This window comes from Clarias gariepinus, chromosome 1 (genome assembly GCF_024256425.1).
Source record: "Clarias gariepinus isolate MV-2021 ecotype Netherlands chromosome 1, CGAR_prim_01v2, whole genome shotgun sequence".
Lineage (NCBI taxonomy): Eukaryota > Metazoa > Chordata > Actinopteri > Siluriformes > Clariidae > Clarias > Clarias gariepinus.
Window position 1 is genome coordinate 39,735,533 of NC_071100.1, and position 21,514 is coordinate 39,757,046.

The following is a 21,514-nucleotide window of genomic DNA, read 5'->3' on the forward strand; positions in this document are numbered from 1 at the left end:
AACTCTTTTCATGGCTACATTGTGCCCCTTGGAATGCAAGGGGGCTCTCCTTCCTAGCACCTTCATAGTAAAAAAAAAAGATAAAATGCCTTTAAAAGTGCCCCTGCAGGAGTGCAAAAGTTATAAAATGACCTCCCACAGTAAACATGACAAATTGCCCGTCCCAATAGTGGAGCAAAGAAGATAAAGTGCCCTGTACGATGCCCTCAGGGTAGAACAAACCAGGTAAAAAGGTAAAGCAAACACCATATTGTAATTTCTAAGATGTCTGGTTTTAGAGATGATTTCTTCAAATTGGTATTTTTCTGGGGAAAATGACTGCGTAACATGTATCTTTAATGCATGAAAACCCATGATACTTGATAGGTTTTTGCAAATGCACTTGAAAATACTGATCTTGCAAGAACTATTCCAGAACAGCTGTGTTGATTTAACACTTTCATAAGAGCTCGGGTAGAACAGAAACAGTGCTCCATAATCGCCTGAAATGCGCAAAATCCATGGGTGCAAACAGGTATATACGCATTTTCAATAAGCTCACTCCAATGATGACGCAGGTGCTGGTGATGTAATGAGTGCGCCCCATTCTTTATTACATAACAATAAATGCTGATGTCATCAATGTGATGTCATACACATCGCCTCTTGTTGTTCAAGAAGGAGAACAAAAACAAAACACAGACGTTGTTTCCTCAGATTCATTTGATTTACATTTAAGATTTAATTTTAAAAATCACCATGGATCACATCCCTGAATCTTTGGTGACCTATGACAACCCGGTGTTGGTGACCAAAAACATTGAGAAGATATCACCAAAGACTATGCCTCTGAGCACCGCCACCTTAGATCCTGTTCTACCTCCACCCAAAGCCAAGAGCTCTACGACTGAGGCCAGTAATCAGCAAATAGTGGAGATTCTTGATGCCATTCTACCACCGAGGGAATGGACAGAGAATAATCAACTGTTTTTGCAGCATTTGTCTATTAAGCCGTCCACCCGGAAGGATGTCAGTCAACTGCAAGAGAAACTGGATCTCCAACTGAAGCAGCGACAGGCCAGAGAAAAGGGCATGTGCTCTGTCCGCAGAGAGCTCTACACACAATGCTTCGATGAGCTAATCAGACAAGTTACCATCAACTGCGCTGAGAGAGGCGTGATGCTTTTACGAGTGAGAGATGAAATCAACATGACCCTAGCTGCCTACCAGACCCTGTATGCAAACAGTGTGGCCTCAGGCATTAGGAAAGCTCTGGAAGCCAAGCAAGGCGTGTCAGACATGGAGAAGAAGATTGCGGACTTAGAGAATGAGAAGAGGGACCTGGAAAGACAGGTAAATGAGCTACAGTCTAAATACAATGCAATGGAGAGACAAGAAAATGAAAGGCAACAGATGATACAGAACAAATACGCTGAGGCGATTCAGTTTCTCAGTCAAACCAACGAGCAGCTGAAGGCCCAGGTGGATGCAATTATTGTCCCGTCGAAATAAACATAATGCTTCAGATTGTGTGGAAAATTCAGATTAGTTCAGATTGTTTAAAAAAAAAAAAACCTGAAACAGCCAGACTGACAGAGAGAGAGAGAAAATAAGCTATTTGAGATAAACTTCACATTTGTGTAGAGCATTTAATTTATGTCTAAAACAATGTCAAGATATAATTAGCTGATTTGCAATGAACAAGACCTCAGAAGAAAAAAATCCTGGAGCCAGGAGCTCTGTGCTGTTAACTTTAAGCCAGGACCACTCGTCCACAGGCCAGGATCTCTGCACTTTCATTTCCCAGCCAGAATCGATGCAATGACGCCCCCCAGCCTGGAACTCTGTGCTTTCAGCCCCCAGCCATGACCTCTGAGTTCTCGTCTACCAGCCAGTATCTCTTTGTTGTCAGCACCAGGCCAGGCCTGGAGCTCTGTGGACTCTGATCTTAGCCCCTAACCAGGAGCGCTGCACTACTGGCCCCCTTGCCCCGGAGCCCTGTGCTGTACATGTATATCTAGAAATAGCTATTTTCAGTCTTTAAACAGGTTATTTAACCCAATAAATGCTTCTTTCTGTAAGATGAGATAACATTAAGAGATATGTTTTCTTGCTGAACGTACTTTCATGACTGGTTCTGAGTGTGGGTTTTGGCTGGCAGCTCCTCTTCCCTCTCTTGCTCTAAACAACTTAGTTTAGCACCTGTCTGATATCAGTTAGATAACCAGTGGTGGCCTGTTTTTAGTTACTTTATGACAAATTATGGAGGTAAAAAGTCTAAACGTTGAACCTGCATTTGGTAGCTGCTGATGGGAACTTTCATGAGGTGCCAAGACAAAACAGTCCTGTTGGAGAGAGAGCAGAACCTTATGGAAATTCACTCATTCTCATTGTCCAAATACCTATAAACTTGACTGTATCAAATAGCTGGGAAACACTTGGTCTAATAAATTAGAATAGGCATTCTCTCTTTTTCTGGAGGCGACTGTAAGGAAGAATTCTGCAGACACCTTGATTACATATTGATTTCTTAAAATAAATCCAATAATTTCTTTATTAGGCTTGTTATTTACATACAGTATGTGAAATGTTCTGGCGTTTTTTGTGATGTACACAGTATTCCTACATTTTCTACAGAATGCATTAGTAAAATTGGTACCGTAGTGATGTACTTGTTTTGGGGTAATTTATATTTGAGTTAAACCCATTTAAGTAATCAGTCAAATAAATTAATGTCATCCCTAAATAATTAATAAAAATAAATTTATAAACAATAAATTTATATATCTCTAAATGTCAGTTTATAACATTAAATAAAAAACACACTTTGAGAAGAAAACAAATCAAAACACACAGTTTTTTTCTGCTTTTACTTTTTTTTAATAATCATTTTGTATAGACATTTTAATATGTATATATAAACAAAGATTTTCAGTTTCCCCACCTTTTACCCAACACACAGACATCCACTCACTAAGTCTTCTTACATTCAACACTTGCCATAATAAATAATTTCTCTTTCAAAAAAACAGAGCAAAGCCAACGCACACAGCGACAATGTCACAATGAGAACTAGATTACACAAAACGAGCCTTAAGTATTACTGCCATCTAAACCAAACTGCACTAAAACCTTAATGTCCAAACAGAAACATGTCAAACCTCTCATAAAATGTTTACAACTCCACATGATCCTACTGAAGTATTTGTGATACTGGAGACAAAAGATCAGCTCTATTCATCTGTTTTAATGGAAAGGTTCTCACTATTGTGCCATCAACTGGAAGGGGAAAAAAAAGGTTTCTGACATGCTTCTCTTTCAAAACTAAATTTGAAATATGGGACACAGTGATGCTAATGAGTTCAACACCACATGGGAACATCGGTACTTCTTTAACCAGCTTACGAATTCAGCAGTCCACTGAGTGCGTTGCTTTGCATTCCTTTAAATGACAAAATAGATCATTTCTTCTGAGAAAATAAAATATATTGATATAATCCATCTCCTTTATACATTCTTCATGATCGTAACTGACTTCTTTCAGCTATTTTATGTCTGTTCATCGTGGCCGTAGATCACACATTCACAAGTCACACACATTCCCGTCCTGCTTGGTTCATAATGTCTTACGGTCAGTCAGATCTGGTAAAATGAGCAGGCTCTTTTTTTTTGATGGTTATATCTGCAACAGACACCTCTGGAACTCTATTTGCTTTCATACAGTCAGACACTATGTCTGGAAGTCATTCTTACATAAAACGTCTCTGTGGATTGAGAACGGCTCCTCCCCAAACACTAACAAGAGACAGATTATCAACAATGGAGATAAAAACACTAGCAGAGATCTTAGCAGTGGAACAATATTATAAACGAGTAATAAGAATGCCTAATCCCTGTCAGCACATCATATACCAAAAAAAGTACCAACAGACACTTGATCTGGACAAAATATAAAACCAATCTTCGTTAACAGAAGCAAAAGAGATTGTGTCCTCCATTTGCATGCATAACCTTGCTTACTGGACATAAAGCAGCATCTTCCAGGGGTAAGAGGGTTAATTTTGATGCACCGATGTGAGCTGAGCTCAGAAATACAGAATGTGTGGAACCTAATATAGTCAGGAATCCCGGGTTACCTACTGAGAACTACAGCTGTGCTTAACTCTTAAGCCATTGCAATATATATCACAATTATGTTTTTTGCCTAATCATTACTAATGAACAATTATTTCTATATTCACTGAAACATTTTCTCATATGTGCATTTCAGCATCCCTGATTCTAATCTGCAAACAAAAGTCAAATTACTGAACCCTGTATATCATAACTATATATTTTTATGTACCTGCTGATATCCAAGCCTACTGAAAACAGCATGGTTTATAATCACCACTTAAACCCAAAAAGGATTCGACCACTTACATCAGCTCATAGAAAGAATAATTATACTAATTTTAGATTATCCTGCTACCTGAAATCCATAGTGCTGTTCATTATACGTGGATTACTAAGGGTTAGGGTTAGGCAAACTGAGTCGAACTGAGCCGTGCGGTGCCGTAACGAGCCGAGTCGTACCACGCAGTGGAACAGCGCCATAAAAGCCGGATTGGATTATGATTCTTGTATAAACTCAAACCTGTAAAATCCATGTAAACAAGAGTAAAATGTAAAGTATACATGTACATGCTTTATTTTTTGGCAAAATAAGGCATTAAAGGTCCTCAAATTAACACTAGACAGGTTTTGGTTAATTTGTGCTTTCATCTCAAGGAGATGTAAAATAATGTTACAATAGATAACCTGAAGCAATCTACTTAGGCCCATGACTGTATGATACACACCCTGTCTACCTGGTTAAACATTTTTTAAGCGTCATTATGGAGATGTTAGATATTGCCATTACCAACTAGTTGGAGAGACATTATAAAGACTGGACTACAAACAAGGGGCGTTCAAACCAAACAGGGACTTCTGATGAAAGTTCTTGCTAAATGAAGGCATAAAACTGTTTGACATCAAGGACAGTACAGTGATAAAAACATTTGAGTTGTGTAAACATTTTAAAAAAGCTTGTACATTTGTAAATGGCGTTCCTGTTTGAGGAGGCTCGGAGCACACTGCAGTCATTCCCATGAACATTCCGTGAGAGAAACGCCCGATCGACAGGTAACTTGTCACAAACTTGCAGACGAGATGCATCGGTCTGTGAGAACTGTACAAACAATCAGTCAGGAACACTACTTGCACATTACAGAAACGTAACTGGGAGTTTTTGCCACATCCCTCCGTACAGTCCTAATCTCGCGCCACATGTTTGGGCCATTAGAGGAGTTTCTGGGAGGCCTGATCATGGCTCCAGCGTACTGAGAAACCTTTCTACCTTGATGGTATCCAAGCACTAGTGAATTCCTTGGTTAAGTGCATTAGTGTAGCAGATTATATAGGGAAATAAAGGGTGTTTTTGTTGTTGCAAGTGTGCGCAATCAAAAGTCCTGGTTTGACCTGAACGTCCCCTGAATATTCATTAGACAAGAACTAACAAACCGTTAAGGAAATTAAAAAGCCACACACACTGTGAATAAACTAAAATAGGTTTTGCATAACCAGTGAAATTTGCTGACTTTGATTAACATTTTTTGCATCTCCACTCTTCACGCACCATTCCTATGAGCGAAACACTTGAGAGACATTCTGCTCGAGCTTTCAGGTCCTGTTATATCCATCCTTTACATCATAACGGTTTTATTTCTGTCTCTGTTTGAAACAGATCTTTAGGAGCACACAGTTAATTCAGAAACCTTTAGTCTGGCAACACTAATAAAGCTCTGAGGTGAATCTGAGAAGCATTTACAAATGATCAATATGAACATGTCTGCCATTTATCTTTTTTACCTTGTTTAAGCAGCAGAATGAATTTAGCTCTCGTACTGTTAAGTTCTCTCATTTGTACACCAATTTCATTAAACCACAGAATACATACTGAAGAACTGTTTACTCTAACTATGTGTTCAAAATTTTGCGGCTACAAATATCTGAGTGCACTTGTGCCACTGACTCACTGTCTTCATCTTTGGCAGTAAATCAGAGGAAACTTGATTTCATCCCAAGTCACTCCTTTTACAAGCAGCACTTCTAATAAGCATCAGGAAAATCCGCAAGCTTTGGCTATGTGATTGTGTAGTTGAGCAGGTTGAGGGTGTTCTAGAAGGTTCCTGGGTTTCATATTTGTTTCTAGAAATCTTGTTTTTACATTTTGCCCAGAGTGATGTCATCAACCCTTCCCTAAGTCAAGAACTAAGTCACCCACCTATCGGCTTAGTGTCACCACAAGATTTCCTAAAACACAGGACTGGTCACATCCTGTGTGTCCCCACACACACGCACGCACGCACGCACGCACGCACGCACGCACGCACACACACACACAAATCCTTTTTCCTCAAAACACCAATGCCTATTTAAACAGAACGTTGCACATGCTTGCAGACATGCTCACCCATACCTTAATACACACTCCCTCTCTCTCTCACACACACAGACACGCACGCACACACACACAAACGCCTCTGCTTTTCCATCGTCATAAAGGAACCTCCAGGAGCTTTTTGTGCAGGTACTGCTTCACTTCCTCGATTCCATTCAGCTTCTCCAACTCCAGATAGGGCAACTGATGAAGACAAGCACACAAGGGGTGAGACTACGAGCTGGCATCTTTTAAACAAACTAAACACATTCCACCTGACTTTACCTGGAGTATAACGTAGCCTAGCAGCTGCAGGTGGCGGTCTCTCATGGCCCGGGAACCCACAAGCACGTCAGAGTTGTGGCAGTAGTGCCATTTATCGTTTACCGACATTATCACCCTGCATGTAGAGAAGCATGTTAGTCAGATAGTAATTCTAAGATTAAATTAGAAAAAAAAAGTTCTAGCTTTTTATAGAGCATGGTACTTTCTTTAATAAGTGTGCGTATATAAACTGCTGTGTTTGATACAGTGATTACTTGACTCACTTGGCATTCATTGACACCAAGACACAAGGACCTTGTTTACTCTGTACTGTTTTAAACAATAACTCTTAATAACTTTTAATTAGGGCTGGACGATATGGCAAAAAATTATATCACGATATATTTCTTAATTTTGGTCGATACGATATAATTCCGATATCGATATGGACAATATTAAAAAATTGCAGAGGACACACAATGGATGTCTGCAAACTGAATTTGCAAAGTGTATAATACCTCCAGGCTCCTTCTATTAAAATTATATGTATATAATATATAATTTTTTTTTATTTTTATAAAAACAGTAAAAAAATAAAATAAAAATAAGATTCAATTTTTATTTGTGTTTAACCTTTAAACAAGAAATGTGAAATAAACTATCAAATAAATAAAACTCTCAGACTTAACTTATTAACAATAATATATTTCCATTTAAACTAGAACAGGTTTATTGATTATTCATATAAATTTAAACAACAAACAAACTGCTTCAGACAGGATAAAGAAACAAAAATAATAAAATAAATAAAGAGTGAGCAACAACAAAAACACATTGCTCTGGCCGGAACATTGTTGAGTGTTGATGACACCCTATGATGACAGGCTCTAGGGGTTTCTAGAAAGGGGCAAATACTTTTTCATGGCACTGTACATGTGGTCAGATTGCGACCGACGTACTCATCCATATGAGTAGGAAAGAGATGAAATATTATGTTTTCCGTCATTTTTTATATATTTGCGTACTGACTGGGCCGGCCCACTGGGAAAATTCGGTAATCCAGATGGCCAGTCCGCCACTGTATCTGTGTATATATATACAGTGGTGTGAAAAACTATTTGCCCCCTTCCTGATTTCTTATTCTTTTGCATGTTTGTCACACTTAAATGTTTCTGATCATCAAACACATTTAACTATTAGTCAAAGATAACACAAGTAAACACAAAATGCAGTTTTTAAATGATGGTTTTTATTATTTAGGGAGAAAAAAAATCCAAACCTACATGGCCCTGTGTGAAAAAGTAATTGCCCCCTGAACCTAATAACTGATTGGGCCACCCTTAGCAGCAATAACTGCAATCAAGTGTTTGCGATAACTTGCAACGAGTCTTTTACAGAGCTCTGGAGGAATTTTGGCCCACTCATCTTCGCAGAATTGTTGTAATTCAGCTTTATTTGAGAGTTTTCTAGCATGAACCGCCTTTTTAAGGTCATGCCACAACATCTCAATAGGATTCAGGTCAGGACTTTGACTAGGCCACTCCAAAGTCTTCATTTTGTTTTTCTTCAGCCATTCAGAGGTGGATTTGCTGGTGTGTTTTGGGTCATTGTCCTGCTGCAGCACCCAAGATCGCTTCAGCTTGAGTTGACGAACAGATGGCCGGACATTCTCCTTCAGGATTTTTTGGTAGACAGTAGAATTCATGGTTCCATCTATCACAGCAAGCCTTCCAGGTCCTGAAGCAGCAAAACAACCCCAGACCATCACACTACCACCACCATATTTTACTGTTGGTATGGTGTTCTTTTTCTGAAATGCTGTGTTACTTTTACGCCAGATGTAACGGGACACGCACCTTCCAAAAAGTTCAACTTTTGTCTCGTCGGTCCACAAGGTATTTTCCCAAAAGTCTTGGCAATCATTGAGATGTTTTTTAGCAAAATTGAGACGAGCCTTGATGTTCTTTATGCTTAAGTGGTTTGCGCCTTGGAAATCTGCCATGCAGGCCGTTTTTGCCCAGTCTCTTTCTTTTGGTGGAGTCGTGAACACTGACCTTAATTGAGGCAAGTGAGGCCTGCAGTTCTTTAGTTGTTGTCCTGGGGTCTTTTGTGGCCTCTCGGATGAGTTGTCTCTGCGCTCTTGGGGTAATTTTGGTCGGCCGGCCACTCCTGGGAAGGTTCACCACTGTTCCATTTTTTTGCCATTTGTGGATAATGGCTCTCACTGTGGTTCGCTGGAGTCCCAAGGCTTTGGAAATGGCTTTATAACCTTTACCAGCCTGATAGATCTCAATTACTTTTGTTCTCATTTTTTTCTGAATTTCTTTGGATCTTGGCATAATGTCTAGCTTTTGAGGTGCTTTTGGTCTACTTCTCTGTGTCAGGTAGCTCCTATTTAAGTGATTTTTTGATTGAAACAGGTGTGGCAGTAATCAGGCCTGGGGGTGACTACAGAAATTGAACTTTTAACTGTGATAAACCACAGTTAAGTTATTTTTTAACAAGGGGGGGGGGGGCAATTACTTTTTCACACAGGGCCATGTAGATTTGGAGTTTTTTTTCTCCCTTAATAACATAATCTTCATTTAAAAACTGCATTTTGTGTTCAATTATGTTATCTTTGACTAATAGTTAACGGTTTTTGATGAGCAGAAACATTTAAGTGTGACAAACATGCAAAATAATAAGAAATCAGGAAGGGGGCAAATAGTTTTTCACACCACTGTATATATACAGTATATATATATATATATATATATATATATATATATATTCAAATGTATATCGAAATATCGGAAATGTGTTTAAAAATTATATCACATTATTGAAAAAAAATATTTTGCGATATATATTGATATCGAATTATTGTCCAGCCCGTCATTATGGCACAGAAAATTCCGACAGTTGTTTTTACTCAGGAAATCGATGCACAGATGTGCATAAATGAGAGTCAGTTAGGTTGTAAATACTGTGTGGCCAAAAAAGTATATAGCAGGGGTTCCTACCTCCTAATGCCTGGCACATTTAAGTGTCTATCCCTGCTCTGTCACACACAGTTCAATTCAGAAAAGACTGAAAATTTGCTGATTTTTTTAAATCAGGTGTTCTGGCAGCTAAGAAAACATAGGGCAACTCCAGGACAAGGGATAAGAACCACGCTAATATATATATACACTGATCAGCCATGACATTAAAACATCAAAATATTATTCTCAAAATTGCGTAGGTTCCCCTCGTACCACAAAAACAGCCCTGACTCAAAAAGACTTCTGAAGGTGTGCTGTGATGTCTGAACCTGCATTAACAGCAGGTCCTGCATGGATCAGACTTATCGGTCCAGCACATCCCACAGGCCTTGAGTGCCCATGATCCTGTCACCAGTTTATTGGTATAACTGATAATCAACGTCAATGTTTTGATGTTTCACTGTTATGGCTAATAGGTTTAGTAGGTATTTGACAATCAGGTGGCCTGTGGTTCGAGCATCTGGGGCTAAGATTAAAGAGAGGGGGAATAGTGAGAAGAAATATTCAACTGGGCAAACATTCATTAAGCGTTAGACAAACAATGCTTGAGCCCAAGACAGTTAAAATGCCAGTGAGAGTATGAAAGCCTTGAGGTCATAAGCACCTGTTGAGAAGCCTGACAAACTGCGTATAAACCATGCCATGTATGCATTGGAAATTGGATTGGTACTGTCTGTTAGATGGAAGCAATGTCACAGTCTCAATTAGATTTTTTTTGTTATTTAATTATTATTGCAGTCTAAGTAAAAATGACATATACATATAGACCAGACATTACACAATTACTTGACCATTGTGTATTTAATTTCATTCAGTCCTTCATTCACTCACTTACGTACTCATTTGATCCTTGTCAGGATTGTCGAACCGAACCCTACTGTGCTAACAAATAGGCACAACGTAGGAGAAAAGACTGAATGGGACACCAGTTTGTCGAAGGGCACCATGCACACATTTAAACATTTATTAGCAATTTAAAGTAGTCAATCATCCTACATAGATGCCCTTAGGAATGGCCCTGAGAAAAACATGCAAAACTCAAAAACACAAAATGTAACCTGAGGAAGAATGAGCTCTGCTACTGTAACACCATTTACACAACAAAGATTAAGAGCAAAGGCTACAGGCATGCATCGTCACTTTACAACATTTCCTGTTACTAAACGGATGCATCTAATGTATGAGTAGTATAAAATGTTGATTTTCAGTGTCATCTGATTCATATGGATAGAATTTCCATATTTCTGCATCATAAAACTTCACGAATATGATGTTGGACTGACCTTTTAATGTGCTCGCCGGCTGTCCTGTCCAACTCTGAGGGCTTTGCAGAATGCAGCTGGAGTGGAGCAGCAGTCACTGCATTGCTATCTCCTGCCTCATACGTCACTCCTTCATAGAAAGGTGTGATACTGCAGTCTGGTCCTGAATTGGCCCCTACTTGGATGGATGCACCAGCCTCATCCTCCAGGATCTTTCCAATAGAGAACTGGAAGAGGGAGTCCTGTGGTGCAGTGGCCCCAGGGACAGCTGACCCAGCTTGAGCGAGACATTCAGATGGACTGCTCAACGTCGAGCTGTCCTGGCTCTCCAGAGAGTGTTCTTTGGCCAGGCTGTTGTAGTAATCTGCAGCTTGGTAATAGGTGTTGTAGTCCAGTGGCACTGCTCCATTGGTGCCTGCTCTCTGCATGTGGGGAGGCAGGAAGGTGGAATCATTTTCGGCCTGTTTGTCGATGCTCTCTTCTAGAGGCGGTGAGAAAGGAGAGAACTTCTGGAAGTCAGAGGTGAGACCAGCAACCGAGTTGGAACTGTCTGGGGATTTGGGGTTCACAACTGTGCACATAGAAGGGTCTGCAGTTAAAGGGACTGCTGCTGAGCCTGCTCTAATGGGAAGAACACGGCCAGCATGGTCTATCCACAGCAAAAAATCTGCTCAGAGGGAGGAAAGATTAAGAGATAAAGAAAAGAAAGACCATTATGAGATTATCAGATAAATCTTCCACAAACTTGTCAATGTTTTAATGCCAGGATGTTTTCTATACCTGTGTAATATCCCGGAGGTAGAACTTCATCTTGCTTGTAACCATGCTCTCCAACCAACTGCCTGAGGGCTTCGGCAACAAGACCTTTATAACTGTATGGAGAAGAGACAAACTCGTACAGTAGCTCAAACTTCACAAAAAAATGTATTTGTAATCACATTTTTTTCCTTTAAAAATGTTTACTTTGTTATTATAAACAAAACATAAGATACAGGTAGTCCCCGACTTATGAACATTCGAGTTATGAATTTCCGCGGATACAACAGGACCGTGGTTTTATTTTCGGCTCAATCACGGAAGTAGCTCACGTGTATTGTACAAAAAATAAACACTGCAATGCACCAGATACCAATAGTTACATTTACAGTATATGCAATATTTTCAGTGGGTCAGTGAATGTATAAAGTGTCTATAGTCCGGTATATTGTAAGTGTATGTTTATGGGGGTGCGGGAGAAATGAGTCGGCCACATCGGTTTCAATGAATTACTTTAAAAGCACAATGATATAAAATGGCTGTCCAGTAAAGCTGCCGTGATGGAGTGACTTATTAATTAAATTAATATTTCAGACAATCCTCAACAAAACAGAATTCACAGTCTAATACAGGGGAAACAGCTCTTAGACAAAATGGTGTCTGGAATTCCTCTCGCAATTAAAAGGCGCCGTGTCAACACTGTTACATTTCATGTTTCAGATTAATTTCCTAAGGTGCAGTTAAATTTTTTTATGGAGATTTAGTCAAGTCTGTCTCCGTTTTGTATGCTTTACATTGTACATTCATGTCAAAGGCATTCAAAACTCACTTTGTCGGAGTTAAGAACAGATTGGACTTGGCTTGGAACGTGCTCCCGGGACAAACCTCATTTGTAAGTCGGGGACTACCTGTACACTAACCTGTACCTACTTACCTGTACAAACCTTTGATTATTACAGCCAATAAAAGACAAAAGTTAGTCCTATTAAATATAGTAACTAACTTTTGACTAAATTTTAGCCAAGTGTGTAAGAGAAAGCTGAATTATGATCATAATCTTAATTATAACTAACTTATAATCAACAAAATTACACATATTTAATCAGTTTACAAAAAATACAAAATCTTTATGCTTAAAGATCTTTTAAAAACACATTTGTGAATTATCAATAATACATTTATAAATTGAATAATATTTGAATCATCATTGGGTTAATAATGGAATGATGAACATTCTACACTATACTGTATTTTAAATATCTCATCATATATTTTATGGTTCTAACAAGGGAAAACACTCTGGAGTGCCAGCTACATGTGTATTATTCTGTTGAATTCACATGATAAAAAGCTGTGTACTGACCTGTACTTGCGGTTGACCTCGTCAGCAGTGAGTGCGTGATCAAACATGAGCACTTTGTGCGAGTCCTGCAGACGAGGCCCTGTGTACTCTCTGTGCTCGAGTTCCACCGCAGCGTCCAGCAGGGACAAATATCGGCGTACAATCAGAGCATACGGACTGTCTGCAGAGCAGCACATAGCAAACAACCCAGCTTAGTGCCACAGACTGAAATACGAGTGCATTATAAACAACTGACTGGCTGGCTGGGTCAATACTGCTGTTTTGAGCCTGGCTGAAAATGCTACAGTTGCTAAGGCTGTCTACATTTATTACATTTAAATTAATAATTTAATCCACCGGAGCTTGATAAGGATCGATGATATCCAATGACAGTAGTTTGTCAAGACAGACCGTTATCTATTCTCTAGTCTTGTGTTCAGTGAAGTCCATTTAGTTAACGATTTATCATTATTTAACTTGGCAGTATTATGTGTAGCAGATGTGACCACCTGACAAAACGATGGATGTTTTGAATTTGGATCTCTATAGGACTGCTTTGTTCCTGAATAAATATCAAACTCATAACTATTAATCAAGACTTAAGCAATTATCACACAGCCCATATAAGCTATGCTGAAACAACTACTCTATAAGAAAAGTTCTACATCATGAAAACACGGCAGGAATAACGTCCTTGCTGAATCACTTGGAAGCAAGCGTAACTCTAAATCACAAACTGACTCGACTGACATGGCTGCTTTTATGGTAATTTTATATAGTCATGTGAGACATGATTTAGTCAGATGGAAGAAATAAGTAAAAACAAGCACTGAAAATAATAATAATAATAATCTGAAAACCATTATAATAATATAATACAAAAACAACATGTCAGACTAAAGTGATGATTTGTAAAGCGGATGGACTCACTGGTGACGTTGCTGATAAAGGATGGTGAGAAGACCCGGTGCAGCACCAGGCTGGGAAAGTGTCCCAGCTGGAACAGGGACATGAGAATGTTGACTGTAGCCAGCGGGGAGCTCAGAGCCTTCAGCTCCAACACCATTTCCAGCTTAGAGAAGAACTGAGTCTCGTTCACTGGCCGATAACTCATACGACTGAACGGAAACACAAGCTTCTGGATCACCTGGACAAAACAGAGAGATAAGTTCCGTTACAATACAGTTAAAATACTTTTCTGCTTTTTTCTTTTCACAAAAAAGATGCAACTTTATGATGTTTTAGAGCAATACAAATGCAACAGATTTCTCACTCCGTCAAGTTAAATAATATGAACTCTGTCACACCAGACAAAAACACAATCCCAAATAAAAAGAATACAAGTGAATGTCTTTTAGAAATGCTTTTAATTGATTCTAATGTGCACAATTAATTGCATAAAAATCATGATATGGACTAGTGCAATTATTTAATTGAAAAAGGCTGCAATTTAAAACACACAATATATAGTATACATTGTCAAGAATTTATTTAGAGTTTGTCAATAAATAAAATATTTTTAAAAATAATTTTGAGGTGATAAATAAAATTTGGCAAACATTCTCTTAATGAGATCATTTGTTGAGTTATTTGCTGTTAATAAATATGTTTGAATACAAAATGGTATATTTAGTATTTGGGTCAATATTGTGGCGATTGTGTAGCCCTAATGTATGAGAATATTTATTTAAAAACAATCAATCAAATCACAGTATCAAATCAAATTCCTTAATCAAAAGTCCTTAATCAATAAAAATCTCTTTTTAATCAAACACAAATTATTCATATAATTATGAATCAATCCATTAGCCGCAAGCTGAACGATTTAAATCCAAAACAGATACCTTGATATTCAAATTTTTTTTTTCATCTTACCTTGCTGTCTAAGTACTCGCCCTTCTTGACGAGGAATTCTGCAATAGTGTCCAGTAGCTTTGTCTCTCTGAGACGATGGCGGGCGATATACTTGGCAATGAGAGCCATGGTGTAAGGGGTGATACTGTCGACCTTTTTCAGGAGCTCCTCTGCCGTAGAGGTAGGGAAAAGGCCATTAAACAATGTACTCACTTGGACTTTTTTTTTTACCTTTGTTAACGTTCTCATAAGGCTATGCACACATCTTTTAAATGTGTATAATGTTTCTTTGTATTCTACATTCTGAATAAACTATATCCATATCCAACTTTATTACAGTACAACACCATGACTAGAACAAATAACTTTGCTGGAGTCTTGTTGACTCATGAAATAACTTTTGTTATTTCTGGGGTGGGTTTTTTGTTAAGTTTGTTATAGAAACAAATCTAACAAATCCAATTCTAATTGCTATGACTATTTTTATTTTTTTTGTGGACAGACTCACCAGCTAGGCTGCTCACAAACTTCTCCTGCCTGTTCTGGTAGAAGAGGTGAGAGCTGAAGATGAGCTCAAGGCTCTTGTTGCTAGCCTCCCGGGCGCACGCCGCCAGCATCTCATCTAGTAAGGTCATCTCGTGGTCGCGTACGCAGCTGACACTGACCAGCGTGTGTTTAACCAGACGCAGGATCTTGCGGTCGACCACAAGCTGTTCCGCCGAGGCAGTGTCGGCCGCCTGCAGCGCACGCCACTTGGTGCGGTAATAAGAGAGCAGTAGGAACAACGTCTGTGGGTGACGCTCACGCTCAATGTTCTTCTCCAAGCCTGCTAGACATGACTCAATGAGAGAGTGCTGGCTGGACGGGTGCAGCTTCATGCAGCTGCTGAAAACCATAGAGATGTCCTTCTGGTTGAACTGCGACAGACGGCCCTGCGACTCCTCCTCCAGCACCTGCACTATCCGAGAATCACTGGGCAGCCCTAAAAAAATACACAGTTATAGTCAGATGGAAATGTCCGCATCAGCTAAACATAAGAATGAGTCAAATATAAAAAGGGTGTGACTAAAAACTTTCCCATGTATTATTTCTGCTCAGGGTAATCTAAAGTTTTTAATGTAGACGTGCTTGTACTATGAATTACACAGCAGATTTTAAATCATATTCAGCCAAAATAGTCAGTGTAAGTTTCGTTATCTGAATTCAGCTCAATATATTCGATGGTATATGGTTTCTAACAAGCATCTAATGTTATTGTCCAAAAAAAAAATTTTTATTACGAAGCAGCATTAAGTTAATCACGCAAACTCATATCACGTCTATGTGATATGATAAGTTTCTTATTATCGTACAAAGCTTTTAAATTAAATTGAATTTGTATCCGCTTGTTAAGTGTGACGTATGATAAACTCCCTCAGACACAAATGGCAGCGCCTAGTCCAAAATTTTAAGTTTTATTAAAAAATTTAATTATTGTAAAGGTTTAAATCATTAGACATCATTGAAAATAGAAGAAGAAAAAAAAAAAAAACGACTGAAAACTTTTATAGTCATTGCCTCCACTGGCCCCAAACTTCATAGTAAATATATTCCAAAATAGGTACAGTACTGTGCAAAGTTTTAGGCACAATAACATTTTTTTTATTGTTACGTAAAAAGTAAACGTATAAACAAAAAAACTTGTATAAATATTTTGAAACTAAATGTATTGCATACATATATGATATATTAATTTAATATACATCGTATTACATATATGTCTAACATGTTTTTAATAGTTCCCAACTTATGAATCCTATTTACAATACCTTCTTGGCATCTAGCCAACTCTTAAATGGAACAAAAAGGAAAAAAACTAAATAACAAACAAACAAAAAAAACTTTTAACCAATCTTAGCAATTTCTTGTGATCCTGCTGATCACAAGAAATGCAGATAAAAGAGAACTACTGTTTGATTTTGAACACAAAAGCAGCATACTGAACTGAGGGAAATGAACCTGTTTGGACCCAAAAAAGGACTCACATGACTGGCATGGTGCATCACTACTTAACAAGCAGGCAGTGCTTTTAGTAATAGACTCTGTCATGAGACAGTTTTAGATCTGTAATGAGCAAGCCAGAGGTGAAAATGGACAGTCGGAGGCGGGAAAATCCCCCTGAGACGACAAACAAATCAGCCTCAAAGGGAAAGGGTGACACGGCGTAGTGAGATAATGAATCATTAGTCTTCTACAACTGCACTTTATAAACTGTGGGTGTTAAAAGCATACTCAGTATGATCATGAGCGGGAGAATAGGCACAGGAGTGTCTTTATGATTCTAGCAGGAGTTCCTACATACAACTCTATAGAATCCATGAGAAATTTAGTCCCTGAAGAATGAATTAAACTTAATTCAGTTTTATTCCCAAAGCAAAGTATTTTAAATTAAAAAAAGCAATTTGCAGGTAACAATTCATTACTTAAGCTTTAATTACACACTGAAATACACACACAAAAGAATTAAGTGCAATTTATTCCACATTTATTTGTTCTAATCTTAATCTCAATCTTAAAACTTGAATCTTCAGTCTTACCGAGTGCAGCCACGGCATAAAGGCAGTTGACGATGCTGAAGTTGTCAAACTTGGAGCAGTCGTTAACGATGGCGTCACAGAGGGTCTGGAAGTCTGGGTGATCCAGAATCTTTCGAGTTGCACCATCAGCTGTGCCTACAGCAGTAGGTGAAGACAGCGCTCCCTCTGCGCTCACCCCGCTGACCCCCAGGCTTCCTGTTCCACTTCCAATCGCTCCAGCCTGCTGGAGTGCCAGGAGCTGGCCGATTTTCTGTAAGGCGATAGGGTAGTGGTTGTGCGAGATCTTCCCTGGATTCTGGGTCACCCAGCGGAGCACCTCGTCCACACTGCGCGAGCGATCGATCAGTCGCTTCATGGTAAAGAAGGTGTCATAGCTCATCTTCTCATGAATGAAGTTCCAGGTCTTCTTTTTGCTGTGGTGCATGTGGGCATGGGGTTGGTAGTGTGGAGGAGGGAGATGAGGCACCTGCGGGTGTGTGTTATAGTGTTGATGGGGCTGGTAGTAGGTTCGATGGGCATCCACGCGGCCCTGGTAGAGCGGAGGAGGGAAAGTCTGAGGAGGCGGGATGTGAGGGTGATGAGGGGCGAGGGGGTGGTGGTGATGATTCTCCAGCATGGTTTGCCCTCCCCCTATCAGGCCTATGCGACGAGCGGGCTTGCTCCCTCCACCGCTGTACAGGCGCGTGGCGTACATGCTGGTGAGAGCACCTGGAGCCAGGAGGTGGGAAGGCTGTGCAGGCAAGGAAAATATCCCACGGGTTAAGAGGCCGAGGCGGGAGGGCAGTGCCAGCATGGTACACGGGCTGACTTAACACTAAACTTTAACGGCATATACCTAAAACAAGAAAGAACCAATATTACAGTGTTAGTCTGAGTTTAACAGAGTGAAAGCTCCACTCCTTAAACTTAAAAAAAAGAAACTTGAGGATCATATGGCGCCACTTGAAACCGCGACTACTTCAAAGATGTCACATTACCTGCATGCCTGCCATACAAACATCTCACATTTGTAATAAAAAAAATAAAATAATAATAATAAAAAAATATATATATGGTAGAAAATAATGTGTAACTTTATACACTGAAGGATAAAGCTGAAAAGAATGAAATAACATTAAGGAAATCATATAGCAATGGTTTCTATGAATAAGACTCCTTAATGAGGTTGCATCTTGCATTAACACTGTAGAAGCAGTTGTTAAAACATGGGTCAGGTGATATGATGATGGATTATCAATACTGCGATTAATTACACTACCAGTCAAACGTTTGGACACAACTTCTAATGTGGTCTTTCCTGATGCTTATTTCAGCTTATAACAGCTCTAATCTGAGGTGCTGTTTATTAATTCGTATATTCTGAGGCTGGTAAATGAGCTTCTTCTGACACGGTGCACTGTTCACGATTAGCCAGATTAGACTGGATTCCAAATTCTTTCTCCTTCTTCATGTGAGATAAGTGGAAAAAAAGGACAATGAGCTCATTATTGTGGCATGATCTCACAGTGTGTCAAAGAAATGTTTTCAAGTATCTGGCTTGCCATTGTCCCCAACTTTAACAGCTTTCATATGAGAAGCTCTGATTATTACCAGGTTTCTTATGACAGGATGAATGTTAATGATTACATTAACTTTTACGTGGATCTGCTATACTTTGCCTCTGATGATGCAGGTTGACACGTGTGGGGACTGGGGAAGATTTTACTTCATTATAAAGACGGTCCTGGACTCGGCCGATGCAGACAGCAGTTCTCCGAAGACGTGTGACACTCAATAGATCAGGACTGGCATTTCCCACAATTTTGTACCTGAGGTCCAGTAACGAAACTGGACTCCATATTAACTTAAACATGTGTCTTGTTATATTAAACTTCCAGCATCCCAACACAAAGAATGACTGCAAAACAATCCTTGCTATCTGTTATCACTCAAATGAGAATGGTTTCCCTGTTGAGTCTGGTTCCTTTCAAGGTTTCTTCCTATTGCCATCTCAGGGAGTTTTTCCTCATCACCGTCGCCCTCAGCTTGATCATCAGGGACAATCTGATCATTTTGATTCAAACACATTTTTCACATTTCATACAAATTTCCATAATTCTCTTTTTATTGTGTATAGCTGCGTTGCAAGAATAACCAGTGTTAAAAGTGCTGTATAAATAAAACTTAATTGAATTTAACATGCAAACTCCACACACACACAGACCTGAGGAGGGAATCGAACCCTCCACCCTGGAGGTGCAAGGCGACAGTTATGCGTCTTTACTGTTTTCTAAAAACAAAAAATATTTTTTAACAGATTATTTTAATATGTTTATTCAGTTGGGGATTTTTTTTTAAACCCAAAGTGATCAAAAAAGTGTGACGAGGTTCAACTTGTTGACCCAACACTACAACCTGGAGACTCTGGGATGTAACCTCATAACCTTCTGATGATGACAGACCACAGTGCTTAATTTAATGTAAATGTAAATAAATAGATCTAAAGAAATGTACTTACATGTTTAGTTTAAAACAAGGTGCAGGGGAGCAGATGGAGCCTGGTGCCATCCGGGACACAAGTGGACATGGGGAAGAGGTTATACACAGCCGTGGAGAAAAAAAAAACAAAGTCGTGTTTATGAAAGTAAAATGAGCATCATGTCATTCCTAAACCGTAAAACCATTTCTACAGGCACGTAGGAACGTGCTGACAATGAGTTAGCTAACTGAGGAGCAGCTAAATGTGTACCGGCTGATTAAAACAGCGCTTTGAGGAGGAGACAGTTTGTGCAGTGATGAGAGAAACACCAGCAGGATGTGATGAAGTCAGGCTAAGAGCTGCGCTGCTGTCCGCGTCAGGAGCTCCTCTGACCCGGCCTGTCAGAATACTGCTGAGGCTAACACACCCCGGGGCTGGAGCTCCGACTCTGTAAGCGCTCCCTGCTCCAAACACCAAACCTCCGACTCCAACACCGACGCACAACACTCCACTGTCCGCGGGAGACACGGCTGACATGTGTCCTGTCCTGTCACACACACAGGGCTTTTCACACACTGCCTCTCCGTGCACTACGGTAACAGCGGTCCGCCGCCCCGGTGTACGCCATCTTCCCGGAAGTCAACACTCGCAAACCGGAAGCCCGTCAGGGTCACGGGAACGGAATTGTTCTTCTTCTTTTTTTTTTTTATTAATGGTTGGCTAACAATTACATTGTGCACTACTGCCACCAACTGGTAAGGAGTATGAACTAGGATTTTGTTTTACATCGTATAAAAAACTATTTTTCTTTCTTTCTTTTATTTTTTTTTTAATTATGTAATGTTTGTTTTCCCCATAAAAATATAGCGATTTCTTAAATATCACGGGACATGATTTCATAGCACTTAAAAAAAATTAATCTCTCAGCCTAGCTCTTCTAATTATAGGTACTGTACTGGGACTGTAACGTTGGACTGTTGTAGTGCTCAATGCTGATACTGCCACCTGCTGGTTACACGTGATTTATCCGTACAGTACTACAGAACAGAAAGGAGGAAAGAAAATACAGTAGTAGAATAATAATTTCCAACAGTTTTTCATTGTTCTGAATACTATGTAATATGTTTAGTCTTTAAAAGTATTTTTTTATATCTAGCCAAGTAACTTTAATAGTAACATTGTAAAAGTCTTAATGAAAGTATTATTATTATTATTATTAAAGTTAAAGAAAAAGCTTTTAATAAATTCCCATCACCTACTTCAATGTGGTTAGCACTGTCGCCTTACACCTTCAGAGTGCATGGCGTTAGCATGCTAAGTGACTGTTAAAAAAAAAAAAAAAAAAAAAAAATATATATATATATATATATATATATATATATATATATATATATATATATATATATTATAAGTCTATAATTTAAACACATGTCCCTGTAGGTTATTAAAACTCACTTTTAAAACAATAAACCATCACGACCCAGGTCACAGCAGGCATTATTTATAAATTATGAGAAAAGTTGTTTATAAATTA

The 21,514-nt window shown here is 39.0% G+C and overlaps 2 protein-coding genes across 2 annotated transcripts; one reads left to right on the forward strand and one right to left on the reverse strand.

The window, feature by feature from the left end:
* Positions 1-671: 671 nt before the first annotated feature.
* LOC128529355 (axonemal dynein light intermediate polypeptide 1-like) lies at positions 672-1,880 on the forward strand. The gene has a single exon (XM_053502821.1). It carries the CDS (start codon positions 739-741, stop codon positions 1,489-1,491), a length of 753 nt encoding a protein of 250 aa, XP_053358796.1. The 5' UTR covers positions 672-738; the 3' UTR covers positions 1,492-1,880.
* A 4,495-nt stretch (positions 1,881-6,375) lies between these two features.
* Positions 6,376-20,609, reverse strand: fastk (Fas-activated serine/threonine kinase). The gene is made up of 11 exons (XM_053499366.1): positions 20,251-20,609; positions 20,020-20,059; positions 17,523-18,357; positions 15,455-15,928; positions 14,968-15,116; positions 14,023-14,239; positions 13,114-13,273; positions 11,775-11,866; positions 11,016-11,661; positions 6,728-6,842; positions 6,376-6,646 (listed from the first exon to the last, which is right to left on the reverse strand). Exons 3-11 carry the CDS (start codon positions 18,313-18,315, stop codon positions 6,560-6,562), a joined length of 2,733 nt encoding a protein of 910 aa, XP_053355341.1. The 5' UTR covers positions 18,316-18,357; positions 20,020-20,059; positions 20,251-20,609; the 3' UTR covers positions 6,376-6,559.
* Between the last annotated feature and the right edge of the window lie 905 nt (positions 20,610-21,514).

Coding starts and splice junctions, on each gene's coding strand:
- LOC128529355 (XM_053502821.1), top strand. CDS start 739: ATGGATCACATCCCTGAATCTTTGGTGACCTATGACAACCCGGTGTTG.
- fastk (XM_053499366.1), bottom strand. CDS start 18,315: ATGCTGGCACTGCCCTCCCGCCTCGGCCTCTTAACCCGTGGGATATTT. Junction 14,240..14,967: donor GCGAGTACTTAGACAGCAAG/GTAAGATGAAAA, acceptor TGTTTTGTCCAG/GTGATCCAGAAGCTTGTGTT. Junction 11,867..13,113: donor GAGGTCAACCGCAAGTACAG/GTCAGTACACAG, acceptor TTCTCCATACAG/TTATAAAGGTCTTGTTGCCG.